The sequence below is a fragment of the Anguilla rostrata genome, chromosome 4, assembly GCF_018555375.3.
Source record: "Anguilla rostrata isolate EN2019 chromosome 4, ASM1855537v3, whole genome shotgun sequence".
In the NCBI taxonomy this organism is placed as follows: domain Eukaryota; kingdom Metazoa; phylum Chordata; class Actinopteri; order Anguilliformes; family Anguillidae; genus Anguilla; species Anguilla rostrata.
In genome coordinates, this window is record NC_057936.1 from 27,974,108 (window position 1) to 27,994,599 (window position 20,492).

Consider the following 20,492-nt stretch of genomic DNA (forward strand, 5'->3'; position numbering starts at 1 on the left):
ATATGGATGTAAATTAAAGCTGACAGTCTGCATATATTAATTGCTTTATTTCAATTCCAATTTACAGAGTACAGAGCCAAAACAACAAAATGGTGTCCCAACAATTTTGCATTTAACTGTATGTCATTGGTATACCAAAGCCTGTTATTCCACCTTCCTTTGTATGCCAGTAGATTATCTTCTCTTCAGTGTGTAGTGTCTGAAGTCTTTCCAAAAATACAAGCTTTCATATCAAACAGGAGGAGGGGGTCATATCATGTAAAAATGTTTTCAGTGAATAAACTGCATTATTTTATCGGGCTTAAAGAACTTCTAAATAGTGTAATCTTACCCAAGATGTCTAAGAATCTTCTGATCTTATCAGTGTTTGAAATACTGCCAGAAATGACAAGAGAAGGCTTCTTTTCTGGCCTTGGTAGGGGGCATGGAGGGATGTTAAGGAAAAGGGAAGGGGGTGGCCGTGGTATTTTGAGGGCTTAACAGTGTCGCTGTGCTATGGACTGAGGACGCCCCCTTAATGGGAGCATTCCAGTGTTCTGTTTTGTCCGTTCTCAGTAATAGTGAATAGCTCTGCTTCAGTCCAAGTTCACAGGGGTCACAGCTCACATGTCGGATAAAGGAGCCCTTGTCTGAGTCTCACTTGTGTGGTCATCATGACCATGAGGTGAGAAAGGGAAGCGGGTTGTCCTAAGGCATCTCCAGCAGTTCAGCAGTCTCCTGTTACTCATTGTCATGCCTGATTAATGTGGGTTTGACACAATTCATTTGGTCATGTAGAAGTTCAGCGTTATGCTGATTTTTTTTTTCATAATATGAGATGTTTATCAACTGCAAACCCTTGTGAATGAAACTGATGGAGTCTGTCAGAGGAGTTGAATTCTTCCTTACACCTGGGATCTTAGTTGCTGTATCTGTCACCTTTTCCTCCCTGAAGTTGGTCATTGGTGTTTGCCTCAGCATGAGCTTAGAGGAGAGGGCAAGTGCCACAGCTGAGCCTGAACAGCTGAGTGTACTTTTCCCCCCAGACAGGCTGTGGGAGTGACTCACCTTGTGCTACGTGCAACATTTACGTTACCTCATCTGTGGCATAACTGCTTCTGGATTTTCCCTGGAATTACTACGTCTGACTTCACCTTGTTCCTCCAGGGGTGGAGGACAGGTACGCCTGTACAATGAGTCATGACTGTCTCCCAGTGAGATCATTGCTCAGTAGAATCTCATACAAATGGTTTTGACTTTGGCAAGGCTGTAGGCATGACTGCCAGCTGTTATTGGTAGTCAGACATAAAAAGGTTACATAAAACGTATTCTGTGTAAATTGCCTTGAGTGTAACATCGTAGGTGAGGCTCAATATGAAATTTGAGCGCACACATTTTACGATGTATTTTACCTTTTGTAATTTCCCAAATGGTCCTTGCCATCAAAGTTGCAATTCCATTTCTCTTTTGGAACAACTTTGTGAGTCATGGTGGCAAGGTCTGTTTGAACATACAGCACTGTCTCCATAATAGCTTAGGATTTCTATAAAAACTCTGAGATACAATGGTGAAAGTGTATAAAAATGTGTGATTGCCCTTGAGGTATTAATACAGCCGTCTCATAAAAGCTGCGACGCAGGGCTCGAGCACTTTAACACGAAGGCCAAGCCTGCATCTCGACCAGAAAGTGCCTCGGGAGCGCCTCTCTCCTGTTGCAATATTTCAGGGATCTCTACGCATGGCATTTTCATTGTGGCAGTAATAAAAGGGACGGTAAAAATAGAGCTGGGATCTGGTCTCCTGGAGCGTCTGTCACGCTCTCCGCTTCCACTGCCCAGAGCCCTGTCAGACGAACAATCCCCGTCTCATACATACCCTCAGGGGAGCACTCACAAACCCAACACAGGGCTCTCTGTCATTAGCCCCCCCTGGACCTGACACCCAATAAGAGCAGGGGAAGCAAGCGCTTGCCCTTATTCACAGTCCTCTTGATTAAAAAGGATGATGAATCTCAATGAATTCCCGCAATTTCTCTAATCCTTTCTCACTTTTAGTACTCCAGAGGTTTAATTATTACTGATTTGAATTTGGACATGCTCTTGACTAAATCTGCAAGTCATTTAATTAAGTATATACTGTAGACTAGGGACTGCTCTCTGGCTTATGGGACCAAACCTTGACTGTTCCCCGTAGAAGGTTATGGATGAACGTGCCTACCTCTGTTAGCGTCCAAGTTTCACAAGACGGTTAGATGTGATGCCTGCTGTCTCTGTCTCTGATATGAAAGTGAGGTAGGGCCCATTTGTCTACACCACGGCCATTGAGGTGGGTTGACATGGAACTGGGCCATCCAAGGTTCTCTGTAATTGAAATTCATAGGTCACCTCAGTTGTCTTAGTGCAAGCCCAGCAGACACTGACCTGACAGGCACGTCTGCTTGGGTTTTATCACCCTCCACAAACGTGTGGCAGTGTGACTGCATCAAGGTGAAAATGCTAACAGCCATTCCTGTGATGTAAATCAAAATAAATGGCCTCAAGTACATTTAAGCATCTCACCAGTCCTGCCACAGTCAAAACAGTTCTAAAGGAAGACACAGATAAAAGGGGTCATGGGTCATTACCTCATTACATTGGCTTATGGCCCCAACAGCCACATTTCAGTTTTGAACCTCGTGTACCTGCTCATTGATCACTACATGGCACTGCTGTCTTTTTATTTGACAAACAAGCTGTTTTTACTGACCCCAAAGCCAGTGAACACAACTGACAGTAAATTTGTGAGCCCATTGCTGAATATTCATCATGAACAATGTGAATACTGCTCTGGTACCCAATTAGAGAATCCCTATCCCCAGACAAGGCCTTGAATTATGAATGGGGTCCAGGCCTGCATTGCATGCAGAATCAGGCCAAACCAATACAGCACTCCTGAACTGAGGTCAAATCCCCTCTACTACTAGGGGAGGAGAACAAAAGAGACATCTATAGCTGCTAGAAGTACAGCACTGTGTTAATACACAGACTTCTGGACCTGCGAGAGCTTGTTAAATCAGACCAGAGGATGCAGATATCTTCCGACTGATTGTTTTTCCACGTGCCACTCTTGTTTAAACTTGTTTCTGTCTGAATCGGTAAAAATGGTTATTCTTTATTTTTTAGAAGAGGAGTAATTGATAATATTTGATATAAATATTGATGACAAATGAAAAACAGGAATAAATAGACAATGAAAGATATTCATATCCCTGAACTGAACTTTCTGGCTTTGCATAGACAGATTTTATAATCACAAAATTTATTTTCAACAGTATATTCTTGGGATATAATGGCAAAAGCTATATTTCAATTAGTGGTGATTTTATGTGACTATAATGTGTATTCAATATTTCTGAATGGGAATTATTCTCAAAAAATGAAAGTTTGAACTTAGTACTTCAGTATTTTGTTGAGATGATAGTTCAGGACAGTGCAAACTAACTAGTTTAAATGTGAATTAAAGTAAATAACAACGGTTACAATTTGAACAAACTTGCCTTTCCACTGCTGGATTAGCACCTCCCCCACCGCTCTCATGGAGATGACTAATTCAAGTAAATGGAAAGATTTTCCAACTCATTTACTTAATGTGATTCCATTTTTTTTTTCTGTTAAAGCAATGTGAAAATATCTCCATCTGAAATGTCTCTGTTGAAATCACGATTAAGCCCAACATCAGAATAAAATGTGTTTGAGTATGAATTTCATAGTGTGACTGACCTATAAAAACAGTAACGTTTATAACAATGAAATCAACCTCAACTGAGGTGCATTATCTGGTATTTTTCAAAATACAATTGTACTGTACATGAAATTACAAAAAAGCAAAGAATCAAAGATTCTCCATGCAGTAAGCTCAAAAATCAGAAAAGCAGATCTGAAATGTGTTTGTCATGTTTATTATACATGATCAGACAAGTCCTATTCCAGAAGCACTTCATATGTATTTAAATTATTAACTACAAGGCAGTGAATCTCAAGTGGAACACAGAACTGATTCCTGTTTACAAACTGGATCCATGTGGTGATACGGCAAATAAATCTGATTTATACATTCATCATTCCATCGTGTGCACAGAAATGTCAGAGATGCTAATACAGTGGTATCTGAAATAATTTAAAATGCATAATTCTAATTAAGAAGACCTACAATGCAGCAGACTCAGTCTGGATCATGTAAAGGAGGTATGCACAAGAACATCAAATAAGTTCTTATAGGACAGCCCCTGGACGCAGAAGACAAACTTGTTACCTTCCAAAGGAGATCTTTACTTCTCTCCCTGAAATACTTACATGGATATGAAAAAAGGAAAAAATGGCCAGATCAGACAATACACCTATATAGGTACAGAATCGACTGCAAGTCTTGGATTCATTCCAGCTGTAGTCCCATTCCCATGTTAATATTACACCAATTGAAGGAGAGATGTGTGCGCGTAGAACATTGGATGTGCTTGAATATGAGCACTCTGATGCAGCACTCCGTAAAGGCTGCATCTAATACAATGAAATGCATTGACATGTCTAGGTCAGGCTGCTTTTGACATGCCTGGATCTTTTTCTTTTGCCAGCAATCTTATTGAAGGAGGAAAAAAGAGAGGCCCATTGTTTAAATGATATGCAGATAGTCTGGAAGGACCCATGGTTGACCCAAGCATGAAAATCCATGTACATCAAAAAACAAGAAACATGTACGAAACAGCATACTGCAACATTCTACAGTATTAGGATTTGAAGGCACAACCTAAACAGGATGTCTTGCTGGCAGTGATCAATGTGAGTCATTAGTTGCTATGGTTATGTAGAGGGGAAAATGAAATGGAGGATATGCCTAAAATAGACAGGAAAGCTGCCAGTGAAATGGTCGAAATAACCACGAAGCTAATAATGTTTCTTGTCAATTCACAGGAGCTTGATTTTGTCTGTATATATTGAAATGAAAGTAAACTAAGAATTGCACTTTTCTCCATTCATTCTCATACCACAGATTGTGTGAGAATGTTTAGTTCATTGAGTGTTTAGTTCATTTGCCAGCAGCCATACCACCATGCACTCTGCTCCTGCCGACTGGCTGAAGCTAAGCAGGTGTGGGCTTGGTTAGTACTTGAATGGGAGACCACCAGGGAATACTGAGTTGCTGCTGGAAGTGGTGTTGGTGGGCCAGCAGGGGGCAATCTTCCCTCTGGTCAAATAAACCCCAATGCCCCAGTGCAGTGACGGGGACACTGTGCTGTAGGAGATGCTGTCTTTCAGATGAGACGTTAAACTGAGGTCCTGACTCACTGTGGTCATTAAAGATCCCATGACACTATTCGCAAAGAGTAGGGGGTTCCCCGGTGTCCTGGCTAAAAATCCCAGATCTGGCTCTCGCAAAAACTTGCCACCTAATCATCCCCTGATTTAATTGGCTAAAAAAATGTTCTCTCCCTCCAGTGGGGCTGCTCAGTGGTCAACAATAGAAGATTGTGGTTGTACTGGGCGGCTCCCAGGTGTGAATGTGTATGAGTGTGAAGCAGGGCGTTCCTGCAAATGAGCATCCGTGCTCAGCGAACCTACCCTGGGTAAATAAAGGTTACATAAATAAAACAAATAAAATTGGTTGAAGTGGGAAAAACTGTCCAAAGATCAACAAGATCTTCAGGTCTGCAGATTCAGCCTCAGAGAGTGACTAGACTAAAATCAAAGCAGCCTGAAAGCAAAGCGATTTTTGGCACAAACCAAACACAGCCTATCACCCAGGTAACACCATCCCTACTGTTAAGCATGCTGGTGGCAGCATCATGCTATGGCTACTTTCCAGCAGGAGGGACAGGACAAGCTTGCTGCCATCAAGGACAAGATGGATGGAGCCATATACAGGCAAATCTGTGAAGAGAAACATTTTTTTAATCCGCAAGAGATCTTAGTTTAGGGTGAAGACTAATGTTCCCTCTGGACAATGATCCAAAGCCTGGCAACAACTACAAAGGAATAGCTTAACAAGAAGGTCAGTATTTTTTAAATGCCCAAGTCAAAGCCCAGACTTAAAGCCCATTGAACATTTGGAGCAAATTTCCATAGAGGAATGGGCAAAAATTCCTAAACCTAAATGTGTAAAGCTTACCCAGATATCCTCGAGAAGTCTCAGAGCTACAGTTGTCAAAGCTAATGACTGGGGGAGGGATATTATATTAATTAAAATTTTTTTTTGCATGATCAATTTGTTGAATTTATGTGTTGGTGAAGGGGAAAATATTTAGAAAATTTAAGGAGGAACAGGACAAAATGTGAAATAGTTCAAGCGGCTTTCTCAAGGCAAAGTGTATATATGTATGATTGTGTGCGTGTGCAAGTGTGTACATACACACACACATGCACATTCATATATACACACACGACAGAAAGCTTAAAGTGACTAATTTGTCACTAAAACAATGTCAAGGAGATTGATGTATTAATACATAGGTAAGCATCCAAAATAGAGCCCATATTTCTCAATGCATACTGAAATATTTGCAACTCGGCATTTGAAGAATACAGCAAGTTTGAGTAAAAATGAAACCGCAATAAATCAATGGTCCACATGTCTTCAGCATTGCAGTAGACTTCATTCATCTGATTAAATGACCTTTTCCTTCATTTAGTACATGGTTTTTGAAATTATATAGACCCATTAACATTAAATTTACAAAGCTTAACAAATAATGATACAATCTTGTAATTCATACATTTATATCACATTTATATCTACCATGATGGCAAACAATACCTTTTTGTGTTTGGTTTCCATTCTGAATAAAAAAAAAAAAATTAAAACAGACATTTTCATTAAATTCTAAAACTAAAATGTGCCCTAAAACACAGATATATGCAAACAAATTATTTCTCCTAGGCAAAACAATGTATTTCTGAATTTCCCACATTTGAAAAATGATTACGGTTCAGTTATATATTACAGATATTGGATATTCACATATAATAGCACACATGGAAGTATGTGTTTTTATGTCCTCCTTTTTTGTTCTCGCATTTTAAATTACCATATACCGACATCATCATTGTAGCTAAATTTATCTCATATTAAAATTGCATATTGCATTTTCATCTGCTAGCAACTGACAAAACTACACTGATTCCATAAATGCTTTGTAAGAATAAAATTACTCCCTGTTCTTCTTAAGTATACATGATGCATTAATCATCCAAAAACTACATAAAACATAGCAAGATAATGTTAGTGTAAAACACGGACAGTATAGCAACACGTTGTCTTATTTGCCACTGTTCACTCTAAGCCTTGTAAATATCACTTTAGAAAAGCATCCAAGATCCTAGCACCAACACAGACTTAAAGCTGCAGGTCTGTTGATTTGTGTTGACATACTGAACTCTTATAACTTCCAGTTCCTCATTTTCAAGACATTCTTTGCTGGGCAGAAAACCCTGCACCAAGAGACAGAATGACACAAATGCCTGTTCATGGTTGGATGCATTTCAGACGCTGCTTGTTCATGTAAAATACTCATTAATAAAATCTATACTTACGGGCTGGTGGAACTGACAGTTAATGCAAAGAAAAAACAATAAAAGTAACTGGGTTATCCAGGCAACACAGATTTGTTTATACAGTTTTCTAAATTATTCCAGTTGTAAGATATTACATTATATTTTTCCATTTATACTGTACCAGTCATGTACATTTCAGTAGCTTTTGAAAACATATCATTAGACAAGAGCTTGCTCTCTTACATTGAGGAGTTTTTTAATGTTGTCTCAGTGGTGCTGGTATGCATTATCTGGTCACGTATCAATTTTTTTTTGCTTTACTCAAACACACATTCTCTCTCTCTCTCCTTCCTTTCTCATCCTTTGGCCCTACATTTTCATCATACCAGCTGACCCGTAGCCCCAGTGTGATCAGAGCTTAATAATGTGGCCCCCTGTGGGCCCTGTCCATTAGGTTATATAAGCATGTGTAAAAGCACTGCTTTTGTTTTACAAAACTCTGCCAAGCTGGAATGCTTAATGACAGAACTATGATAAATATCTGACCTACCTATCATACTGTATGTGTTGTCTATTAACCAAAATCTTCAATAAAAATATATGCCTTGCAAAAGGTTCCAGTGCTTTTTTGAATATACCAGCAATCTGTTGACCATTGTGGTATAACACACAGCCATATAATCAGCCTATCCCTGCAGCATCACAATAAAACAGAATGAATGGTCCATGCTTTGGTTTTCAGGTCTTTCATTATTACAAACAAGCAGCAGATTATTTTCGGAGGGGTATGTAGAGTCCAGCATTAGTCATGTACTAGACTTGAATCTATCTGAGAAAACCTTTATTGATGTGAAACATCAATTCTTAAATATTTCTTTAAAAATATATACACTATAAGGAATAAAATGTAATAATTTATGATGTGAGAACATCAATATTTGGGTATTGCATAAGGCTGTGCACTGCTGAAATGAAAATGAGCAACTTTGGTCTGTCTCCTGAAGACACTCCCATAAGCATTCACTCCACTGTGGATGAAAACGGATGGTTTGATGAAGTTTCTGTTCAAGCAGACACACCCAAAATCATCCTGATGCAGCCAGTGAAATGCAGCCTCTTCCCAGCTCCCCAGTCACTGCGCAGCAGAAGATCAGGGAGAGGGTGAGGTCAGAGCAGCTACTCAAAGGACAGCAGGTCTGGGTGTGGCTCCTCGTTGTCCACACTGGAGGATCGCTGCCGTGGCATGCCCGAGTCCACCGAGCCGCTGTCCTGGAGGTCGTCCTCGCCCATGCTGATGCGGATGTCGGGCTTCCCTGGGCAGGGGGTGGAGGCCATCCGGGTCTCCGGGCCTCCGAGCTTCTGCCTGGGGTCCAGGGTGTCCTTGTGGATGAGGTCAGGCACGGAGTGCAGGAGCTGAGACGGGTCCACCTCGTTCTTCTCCTCTGGCCCCTCCGGGCCCACGGCCTCCGGCTCCACTGCACCCGCGGCCGCGCGGTCGAGAGGGGGGGTCGACCCGGAGCATCTCTCCGGCTCCTTCCTCGCGTCCTCTTCCTCCTCTGGGGGCCGCTGCTTGGGCTTGTCCGTCTGGACGAGGGGAGGTTTGACGGGTGAGGACGCACAGGAGTCGGAGGCCTCTGGGGTAGCCACCACGGGGTCGGAGGAAATCATCATGTCTTGGGTGGTTTTCAGGGCACGTGGAAGGCGCTTCTTGTTGGTGGGAGGGGGAGGGTCCAGTCGAGGGAAGGAATCGAGCGTGACGTGACTGCATTCACGAAAAGAGAGGGAGAACATTTAAAGGAGGGTAATGAGGAAAATAACCTTTCCCACTGCCTTCAAATGAGGCAATTTACAAAATCTGAAAAAGAAAAAAACTATGTGACACTAGTACCGATACAAAAACACTTTAATGGTGAGGTCAAGGGAAAGCAATAGGTCTTCAAAAGTCCTCTGAGCTCTAACATTAAAATCAAAGAGATGGAAAGTTTTACACCTTTCCTATTTAATATTCTGCTTTTTTGTTGTACAACTATGCCCAGACAGGAAAACAGAGAACGTTTAGACTGCCAAGCTTTGTTTATGACAGGACATTAAATTTCACATTAACAACCATCCCAAACCATTAAAGACAGACATAAAGGGCAGGTGTGAAACGTGTCTGCAGACAAGATTGGGAAGACGTGGAGGGTCAGGAGATTCACTTGCATTCAGTGAGAAATGAGGAAGGAATGCAATTTGAATAACTGATCTGAATGTAAATCAGTGTGAATAACTGATCGGAATGTAAATCAGTGTGAACCTATTATGTGAAAGGAAATGTTTTGAAGCATTATACTTTTCTTAGAGCACTTCTGAAATATGAAATATAACACAGACATCATTAGAGCTCCCACCTTACCTACAACCCTGGCTATGACTGGCCGATAATTTTAGCCAACAATCAAAATGTATTGTATGAAGTACAGATGGTAAACAAATAGCTATGTTAACGGTCACATTTTCTCTCACCCTCCATAATTGTTATACTTTCATTGCAACTCTGATGACCTTATATAAAACTGCCTCTGTCGCAAAAGGCAAGTCTCAGCAAAAGTGCCTGAAATTTATGACATGTTCATAATTGCTGAAAAGGCTGATAGTGATTCATTTTCTTGACAGGAAGGAAGCTGAGTAATATGGTTACCAAGGGAGACTTGAGCTGCATAGCAAAAAAAAAAAACTTTCAGATTTTTTCCCATAAATCATAGGTAAATACATATATATATATATATATATATATATTACACACACACACACACACACACACACACACACACACACACACCTTTTGTGACTGAAAAAAAATCATGTGAACAAATGCTTTTTCTTTGTGTGGTACCCCAACAATTCCAGTCACAGCAAATCAGTCTATTAAAAATAGATCTATAGGAAGGTAGTCATGTCTTTTATCTGAAGCACATTTCTGAAGCACTGATGTTTGTAAAAACATTGTGAAAAGCTCCATGGGAAATTTTGGGAGCACAGAGTTGTTAAATTCAACACTACGTGCAGTTAGTCAGCAAGGGTGAACAACTCATCAGATGACTGACACGATGATGACCTAAGAGGGCGGGGCAAAACCAGGGTCTGAACCACCAGGCTTTCAAAAATAAATAGATTGCTGAACCATGACATGGCGCCACATTTTATCTCAGAAAAAACTACTGTCAGTAAAAAAAAAAAAAAAAGAATTTAAACACAGGAGAATATAACCCAGCTCATCTTGTTTTATGTTCTGCTAGTCAAACCTAGGGTTTGTCCAAAAACCAATACCGACTGGCCTTGGTTTCGGATTTCAGACATTTACGGTTATGATATTTTCAGGGAATTCAGTCAATAAGAGGAGCAACATCTGCTTTAAATTTATCAAGATACATGCGAGTCATGGGCACCAGCTGTCTGTATAGTGAAGTCTACGGTGTGGTGTTAAGTGGTTACCTGTTGGCTGTGACGCCCTGGGTGCCGCTCTCTATGCAGGTCCACACGGCCCCCACGTTCTTGTTGACCTCTGTCACTCCGATGTCCCCCAGGCTGCTGGGGTCCTTCCGCCGCAGAAGGTCGTTCACTCGGGCGCCCATGGCCTTGCCCAGGTTGAGGGCGTTTTTCAGGTGCTGACTGCTGCCGGTCTTAAGGCCACCGGCGCCAGGGCCGTCTGCGGAGCCGCTCGGACCCGAGGCGTTGCCAAACGAGCGCCGGTTCAGGGCCGGGGCCGACTTGGCCGTTTGGAGCTTGGTCTGGTACGCGGCATTGGAATTCTCAAACATGCTCTGATCAACTGCAAAGGACAGACGGAGAGGCATTAAAAAGTCTGAATGTTTGGGTTACACAGAAGAAATTAGGGATATAAGGGACATTCCGCTTTGGTATAACACAAGTAAATTTGTGGAGCTTGCCCCATTGTATTTGCATGACATGAATACTAGCAACATCAGCAACATTCACTCCCATTCATTTTTGGGACCTCACCTAAATTCATAGTTTTAAAGCACAAACTAACTACAAAGGAAAACATCAATAAAAGAGAGTATCAATGTCAAAAGGTCTCTGTTTTGTCAATATCTGATGTATTTGTGACATCATATAGCCTTATAAAAGAAAATGAAGTAGCCAACCTGAAAATAGTTCCTCTATTTATAGCTAACCAAAACTTGAAAATAGATCACCAGCTCAAAAAAACAAACAAAAAAAACCAGGACCTTTTATCAATCAGTTAAGCTCCCTAGTTAAGTTCAGCTTTAAAACTATTATATACAGGCAAGGTCCTGAATGAGAGTGAATAGGGAGCTGGACAACCGTGCTGTTAATGGTCAGCAAGGACAACTGATGTTGCTAATATTCATGATATGCAAATATAATGGGGAAAGCTCCGCAAAATTACTTGCGTTAGTGAAAAGTGAAGTATTCCTTTAAAGGGTGTTACAGTCCGTGTTTAATACGCATATATTCAAGACAATAGAAGGACATTTTCATCTACTGTCACGCAGTACAGGTGCAAAAGAAAGACTGCAGTTCATAAACCAAACAACAAACACACATGCAAACCAAATTTGACAAATATTACAACCTTATTATGAACACTATGTACTCATTTTTTAATGCAAATGACAATACACAGCAGCCAGACAATTAGACAATTACTGAAAAGCTCTTACCTCATGGACAAAATTATTTCTCGGAAAGCATTTAGGCAAGACATAAAAAACACATTTTCTCATGAATGACAAAGTTAATGAAGCCATTTCGCTTACACAGATCCACATGAAATATAGCAGTTATTATTTGCAGAACAAGAGACAATTTCAGGCAACAGGCAAAATATAAGGAGCAAAGCAGATTATTTACTTCAGTGAGGCCCGGTTCACGCCGTTTCTGTGTCAGCTTGTTTGCGCTTTGATTAGTGTACATAGGACTCCTCTGTGAATCTGCCCCTTTGAGCATTGCTACAATAAGCTTGCCGAATGCGCTTTTGCTTATGAAATCCTCAAGCTCAGCACCAGTGTACTAAATCACTTGTCTCATTCTTACATCATATTTTTCTTGTGATCTTGACTAGTTTTTCCTCCATGACAAAAAAGCAGGAGAGCAGGGGAGGGTCATAAGTCTCTTAAATTACACCAGAAATGTGTTAGTGTATATTCACCTCTACACCAGCCACTGCATTAGTGGTATAGCTGGAAAAAAATGATTTGTAGACATATCATTGATGGGGGAGAGCTGGGGAACAGAACTGTGATGTGGGACATCAGATCCTAATAAAAGGATGCATAAGAGCTGTTCACATAATGTATAAGCAGAAACCCTAGAATACATACACCACACAGTACCAACAATCCAACAATTTTAAACATAATTGTATTAAAAACAAAAAAATATATACTCTTGTGTTCCAAATGTGCAAAATAATTAAATTTGTCATTGTAGGTTCTTCAATAAACATGGCTGGAGTAGGGAAGTGTCCAAAAATACACACATGGAAAAACTCAAACATAAGCTCTCAGATCAGTCCATAGACCGAAAGCAATTTTTTACATTTTCAAAGACAATATGAAAGCTTAGAACACAGATGTAAACAAATCAAGTTTGCTTGCCAGAGACCCGATAGGAGAACATGTTTTCACTAGCCTGTCAAAATGACAGACAGACCTTTACGACAGACATGCTTTTAGCAGCATGGACCACAATCTGCACAAAGATAGACAGGAGCAAGTTGAAAGTGATGATACGTCTAATGCTCCATAAATATTTGTCTGAATACGGCTGGGTAATTCTCAGCAAATATTTGATTCCCCAGCATGAGAAAATTGCAACGAGAAAGTGGCAGAAAGACAAGCACTGAAATGTACACAGACAGCATTCATCTGGCATTATCGACAATTCCAGTGATTACTTACCATCACCAATGGCCACTGAAGTTTCTGAGCAAGGGGAAGTTGTACTGGACTGACAGTAATAATGACTGATGTGCAGGCAGTAAATCAAATAGGCACATGCCTATTAAAGGTGGGGATTCCAAGACGGATCTTCTCACTGAGAAACTTCAGTCCTCACATGGACAAAAATTGATCTCTTCTGCCTCTCTGCCTTCCCTCTCCCCCAATATCATATTTAAATTTTCAAAATTAAACCATTCATGAAAATGGTTTAATTTTGTGTGTCTGGCAAATGCTAGAAGTGATGGTGCGGTCCTCATATCAGGGACAATGTGCATGATTCGAGTGCCATTTATAGACGGGTTACGGTCTGGCAAACAAGTGCACTCATGGGGCATATCAATCATACCACCCACAATATTGTTCCTCTTGTGCCATTTTGTACTGGACAACCGCTACTACAGTATGTTGAGTTGCTCATGTTAGCACAGTAATGACTAGGGCTCTCAGGTCAGCTGATCAATGATCACACACAGGCAAGCAAGCCTGATGTTGCAGGCTTATTAAAAATAGATAAATAAATAAATAAATAATCCTCTTTCAGACCATGTGTTCTTGTTAAAATAATTGGAAAAGTACACATTATGCTTAAATAATTTAGATAATAAAAATATAAGTAAACCTCCCATGTCTAAAAACCTAGTGCTGAAGATTTGTCTGCGTCAGAAAATTTCATTGTTATTTCTGCATGAAGTAATTTCCTCCTTCGCCACAGGACTTCAAAGTAAACATACAAAGCATGACCTCAGAGAATACCATCAAAACAGCTGCGGAAGGGCAGCCACAAAACTCACAAGGGAGTAGCATGTCTGACATGGGGGTAATTTAAGGCCTACTACTCCCATTCAGTCCCAGTGGGTGAGAAGCCTGTGGCCAGAGCTGCGCTCTCATTGGACAAATTCAGAGACATCATTTCCAGATACTTACACTGAACCAATATGACCTCATTCCTGAGTGGTGAAAGCAGCCACTGCAGACTGACTTAATGAGCTGAGTACTAATCAGCTAAACCTCTGATACATCCTCATGCATTAGTATGGATGTTTTGCATCGCTAAGGAAAACTTGATTTGGCTGTAGCTGAGAAAAAAAGTTACAGGCTGAGAAAGTGTCAACTCGAAAAGGGAAAAAGAGAAAGAATTAAGAAAAGAACAATTTATTCAGCAAAAGCAGGATTTGTGACAAGATGCAACATAAGTGCACTTACACTTCCACTGATAATTTGGACATATTTTTTCCATTACAGTAGGGCTGTTTTGCACACATCTTGGGAACAAAAGCTTACACTATCAAAATGTGTTTCAGTGCTATTAACAACCTCCAAGATGAATGGCACACATTAGCGGTTGTAGCACTTGAAGCAAGCTTACAGTAAAAATGCATAATGTCCCCTTATCCTGCGCTACCGTCTGCTTCACAAGCGCAAAGTGCCGTGCTCCAACGGCCAACTGGCATCAATTAAAACGAAACACTCGCACATTAAATCCATCACAGCTTACCACACCTGAACTGCACTTGGTTCTTTAAGTGCCATTAAATCAATGTTCTTGCTTTCTTAAAATTATTATTTTTTAAAGTCTTGAATAACATCATGTTATCATCATATTTCCATGTGCAATGTTTTCATATTAATGTCTGTGGAGGTGAGTTCAGTTCATACAAATGACGACACACACAATTCGGCAATTATTTAAAATTGAGCTTTGTGACAACAGTCCTTAGAAATTAATAGAAGCATGCTTTCTGGTGGACTCTGACTCTTAGGTGAGATGTGGTGAGGTGAAACGACAGCATGACAGAACATATGAATTTTGTGTGGAAAAGAAAAGTGTCAGACACAAGTTTGAGGCACTCCTAATGGTGCTACCATTAGCATGCAAAGCTATGCTCGAAACAGGCATATGTGGTGTGAAGCAGCACTGAGAGACATCCTACCCATCTGCCCGAGATGTCATACTTTTGCATCATCGTAAGCTGTCACTCCGCATCAGCTACTGTACTTTACTTCGGGTCTCCTTAAAGAACCTCATCTCTGATCAGTGCAGGGACTTGGAAATCAAACTCAGTGACTGCAACTAATATTGTACTTGCCTGTTACAGTTTATTTTTTAGGCTGGCTAAATTATATGGTCTTTTAAACTATGTTGCTCCTGTTTGTCTTTCTTCAGGAAATGAAGAAGGGTGTTTAAAAAGACAATTGCTGCAATTATTTTCATTTAAGTGGTTACATTAAAGACAGGTTTTAAAATAAACAAGCATTTTACAATATTTCTAAAGGGGTAAAGGATAATGTCCTGTTTGAGTGGGTTTGTGGGTAACAAATTTAAATGAGAAAGGACTCAAAGTCAGCAGCTTACAAAAAGCTAATATAGACCGTAACCCAGTATTTAGTAAATGTATGTTTCTGAAAACCAGACTGACAACAAATCAGATTTCAGATGAGATTATGTTGTTTTCGCAAAATAGACCTTGTGCTCTTTAGCACTTTCTGGAAATGAAAAAGCCAATTTAATAATTTTGTAACAAAGCCTGTCTTTCTCTCAGTCCGCTGCACAGGACAAATTGCAACAACTTGGCCTTTCAGGGCCTGTGTTTGCACATGCCCAGAGAACAGACAAACAAGCTGAGGACTGCAGGGGAGACCATAAATATTTCACAATGACTTGTATTTGCACATAAATCTTTAACACGGTGGAAGCTTTGGGGGGTTGAGACACTATAACATTTTGTAAATCCCTGTCATCTCATGGTGAAACCCCAATAGTCAGGGCGTAAACCCCTTCCTGCAAGCCCCCTAGCGGCCAGGAGGCTGGAGTTCTGAGATTGCTCGACACGGACACTCAGTGCTCCAGCAACCAAACTGAGTGGAAACAAGAAACTCGTAGGTCGTCCATTTAACAAACACCTCCTTCCCGCAGTCACATCTGGAATGATACCCCCTAAGAATGACACACTGGACAACAGCGTATATCGAAGAGTTCATGATATTCTTTCACCACCAAAAATTGTATCCCATCATAGTAACAAGATAAAGCCAACAATAACCGAATGTATGCCAATACAGTGGTGAAAAATGTTGCTCATTGAATAGCAAAATAAACAACAGGAATTTCTTTTTGTGTAATTATACCACGTCATTACTATAAATATCTGCAACAAAACACTGAATAAATATGCAACCTTACCATTGGTTCTACACAAAGTTGTCCCTTCGACTTTGGTCATTTTTTGTCTTGAACAATCCTTTTCAGAAATACACAAATAGAAAGTGTGGATAGACATTACATCGGCACAAAATCCCGCCTACTTTTTATGCCATTAGAACTCTTTTCTATGGAGGATTAAAAGTGCCAAAATGAAATAATTAAATAAATATGGAATTATATTTAACATATAAAAATAAATAAATAAATAGGGTCGATAATAAAATAAATATTAAATTTTATTTAAAAATAATTAAATTACTTCCACTATATTTCATTTCATAATAACTTGTATTTCTGAATTGCTTGTTTCATTTCATAATGAAATTTTTCCGAATGACTTATTTCTGATTGGCGATTTTTATTTCCGAAAGCCCTTTTTCATGTCTTAATGACGCTTTTCAAAATGGTAAGACCTCCTGTCAATAAATTTGGAGACACTCAGGGACACTAGGGCACACTGCTTACTTTCTGCTTCATTTAGTAGTTCTGCACATCACCCTCTAAGTTGGCACACTTCTGCGCAAAGTTTATTATCCAAGACATATATAGTTCTACCTGTGTTATACGTGATATTTCATTTCAAGCTAAAGGAGAACTTAATTTTTGCATTGCATTTGTAGAACTTCATTTCTGCCTAAATTATGAAAATTAACTAATATAAGTATTGTTAGTGTTGTAGTGTTAGTATTGTAAATGGTACAAGTATCTGGCTTCATTAAAGACATTTTCCAAGACCCTGTGATGCTCACATCTGGTGTTATGAAGACTTAAATAGAACATTACCTAAATACGCAAGGATTGGCCAGATTTGGCATCTGTGCAAAACGGTTAAACTAACGGAGAGGGCGCCTTGAAACTGTAATATGATTAAAAACACTCTTCCCATTATTAACCCTGTACTGACAACACTCCATATCAGTGCATTCTAATGAATTATCCAGAGTAAACACACTACAAGCCTGATTAAGTGCATCTGAATGATGAGGCCTAGTGACTACAGCAGCAAGGGGGAGTCGCCAAGTCAACATCACTCTGTGTAGGTAGCACTGCTATGTGACATGCTTAATGTCAGTGGGAAAATGTCAGACAGACTAGTGATCTTCAGTACTTTATTGCAAGAAGTGAGTGTTCCTCAAAAACCAACATCATGTTTAAAATTCATAAATGAAGGGCACATTTTATATGAAAGGCAATCATATCACCTGAATTATACACAGGCCATGCTAGGCTTCCTTGTCCTTTAAAGGGCAGCTAGCAGAACTTACACAAAACTGGGTATGTATAGTGGTCACCTGGGTATGAACTCACAGAATAGACAGAGAAAGGTGGAAGATGTACCCCCCTCTGTCCCTATCAAAGCACTTTAATCAATATTTAATTCACCGTCTCAATGGCTGCCAGGGCTCCTACATCATAGCGAAGACAGAGTGAGTCACAATTAATATGTAATTTTCCTGTACATAAATCATACTTTCAAGTTTCAGGTGTCTGGCCTTGGATGGAGTACAACGCAATATCTGAACAATAGGGGGGGCTGAGCTCATTGTGTCTAGTTTAATGAGGCAGTTTTCCATACAGGGACATTTTAAATGTTTTTATGACATTTTGTAATGATATTTTTTGTCTCCATGTCATTCATCTTTGGGACAGTGTTATTTTTCCAGTGAGCATGAGTCCAAGCTTGCAGTGCAGATGATGAAACTGCATTTTTCAAAGGATCAAAAGATCAGAAGTGATATATCCTTAGTGTAATCACATGTATGTATTCACACTGCAAAGGTTCTCCTGAAATCTTCAAATACAGGCACAAAATGACAAAATCCACTCTCCTTCTAGAATTAACCCTGGACTGTGCAGCCTTAAATCAACATCACATTTGATTGGCTCAGCCATGGTTCTCATACAATTACAGTCACCTTGTGAAATGCGCCTCATTGATTCCAGATTTCCAGTGTGTCAAATGGCGGAATCGATAAACCCAGTTTCAAGTTTAGCACACGTTCCTGTGATCCTCTCCGCAAACAAGATGGTGGCAGCCACACATCAATTCAAGCTGCCACTCATTCACGGAAAAATCAGGCATTCGCGATGCAGAGGCCATGAAATAATGGCCGACAGTGTTTCACAAATCAGCGGCTTGTTAATTAATCGTATGTCCTGACCTCAGCGTTTACATGCGACAGGTCCCACCGGATATGTGAAACTTTGAGCAGCGCTCTTTAAGAGCTGAATGCTCTCACAATTCAATCTTGAAAGTGGGAGGTGGGCCTATGCATCAGTATTCATCCTGCAAAGATGTAAACAGCCTCTCACTTATCTGGGGACTGTGGCAGCAGTGCCAAAATGGGACTCGATGTTCTTAGAAGATTTCAATTATGATTCAGCAAAAAGCTGGGAGGTGATAGCAGCTTGCCGCCATGAATTGTCCATGTGTCTTCTGTGCCTCTGCATAGTCTCACGGAGCACTAACTTTTCCCACCGTAAAACCTCCCACTGTGCCTCTGCATATAGCCTCTGCTTTTTCATCAGTATTTGGAGGGCTAATGGTAATGCAGCATGCTATTATTTAAAAATGTATTTTCCAGAGAAAAAACATTTGATGTGAAATAATAAAATTCCATTATAAATAATAGTCAAATAATCAGAGGTGGAAAGTCCAGGGGTCAGAAAGTAAAAGTCCTGCCATGAGTTACTTCTACCCATGAACTCAGCCAGCTGATTATACTAATAAGTTATACCTCCTGGCTGAAGAATTGTGCTAATCAGCAAATCCAGGGGGTTGGAACAAAATACAGGGGAGGACTTTTACTTTCTGAACCTGGATTTTCCACCTCTGCAAATTATAAAGATTATTTTAAGCTCTGATGTGGTAACTATTATGGTACATCCTCTCTGTAAATTTAGTGCCTAATAAAACTAAAACACTGGATTTCTCCACAGATGTTATCTGTTAAAAGTAGTTATCTTTTAAAAGAAAAAAAAACAATAACACATTAATCTTCTAATATGCAGGGGATGTAATGCTATGAGGGTAAAGAAAATGAATTGTTTATCCGAATAAATATTTGTGGTCTCAAGAAGGAAACACACTTCATATATCATATTAACATCTTCGCATGATGGCAGCATTGAGCAAAGTCTCTTTAATTAAATGAATTATTGCATTTTTCATTCACATTTTGGCCTTTATGATGCATATTCTAACAATTAATTAGTAATGCTATCTGAAAGAATGCATTTTGGCACAATATAAATGTGCATATGATAAGTAAATAGAAACAGAAAAGAAAGCATACAATTACATTCACATTAACCAGTTAAGCTTAACATTTAGGCAGGTTTAGCTTCCACACAATTATATACATAAATAAGATTTTTTTTTATGTCATACTGGTACTTCTACCCTGCTTCACTCCCAAGGACCCGTTATAACAATGCCATGCTATAATTTCCTTGAGCTCAATGGTGTCAGGTTGCACGTGCCATAGGAACTAGTTCCAACCAAAAATTAGACAAAACATTATTTTAATGAATAATACACAAATATATAACGTCTGGTAGCACAACTTTGCTGTATAAGCTGCTCTGAGTAATTTGAGCACACACAAAGCAGTGTATTGTTTTGCTTTAGATCACAGACCCCAATGCATTAACACTAGCCACTGAAAAGTCAGCAGCGTGTCAGAAAGTTCTTTAAATATATAAAGTATCCTTCATTGCACACAAAACCTGTCTGAGCCAATCAAAAAGCATACAATAAATTCTAAAGCTTAAAAAAATCACTTAAAACCTGATATTATTGAAAGATGCAAACTTCCA

At 39.7% G+C, this 20,492-nt stretch overlaps 1 protein-coding gene across 1 annotated transcript in view; it reads right to left on the reverse strand.

Moving 5' to 3' along the window:
* Nucleotides 1–3,900: 3,900 nt before the first annotated feature.
* nos1apa (nitric oxide synthase 1 (neuronal) adaptor protein a) overlaps nt 3,901–20,492 on the reverse strand; it is a 95,538-nt gene continuing 78,946 nt past the window's right edge. Inside the window, exons 11-12 of the mRNA XM_064332007.1 lie at nt 10,977–11,313; nt 3,901–9,264 (exon numbers count right to left, since the gene is read on the reverse strand). Of these exons, the coding sequence (XP_064188077.1) occupies nt 8,679–9,264; nt 10,977–11,313 (923 nt within the window). The 3' untranslated portion in view covers nt 3,901–8,678. The remainder of the gene's footprint in view (nt 9,265–10,976; nt 11,314–20,492) is intronic.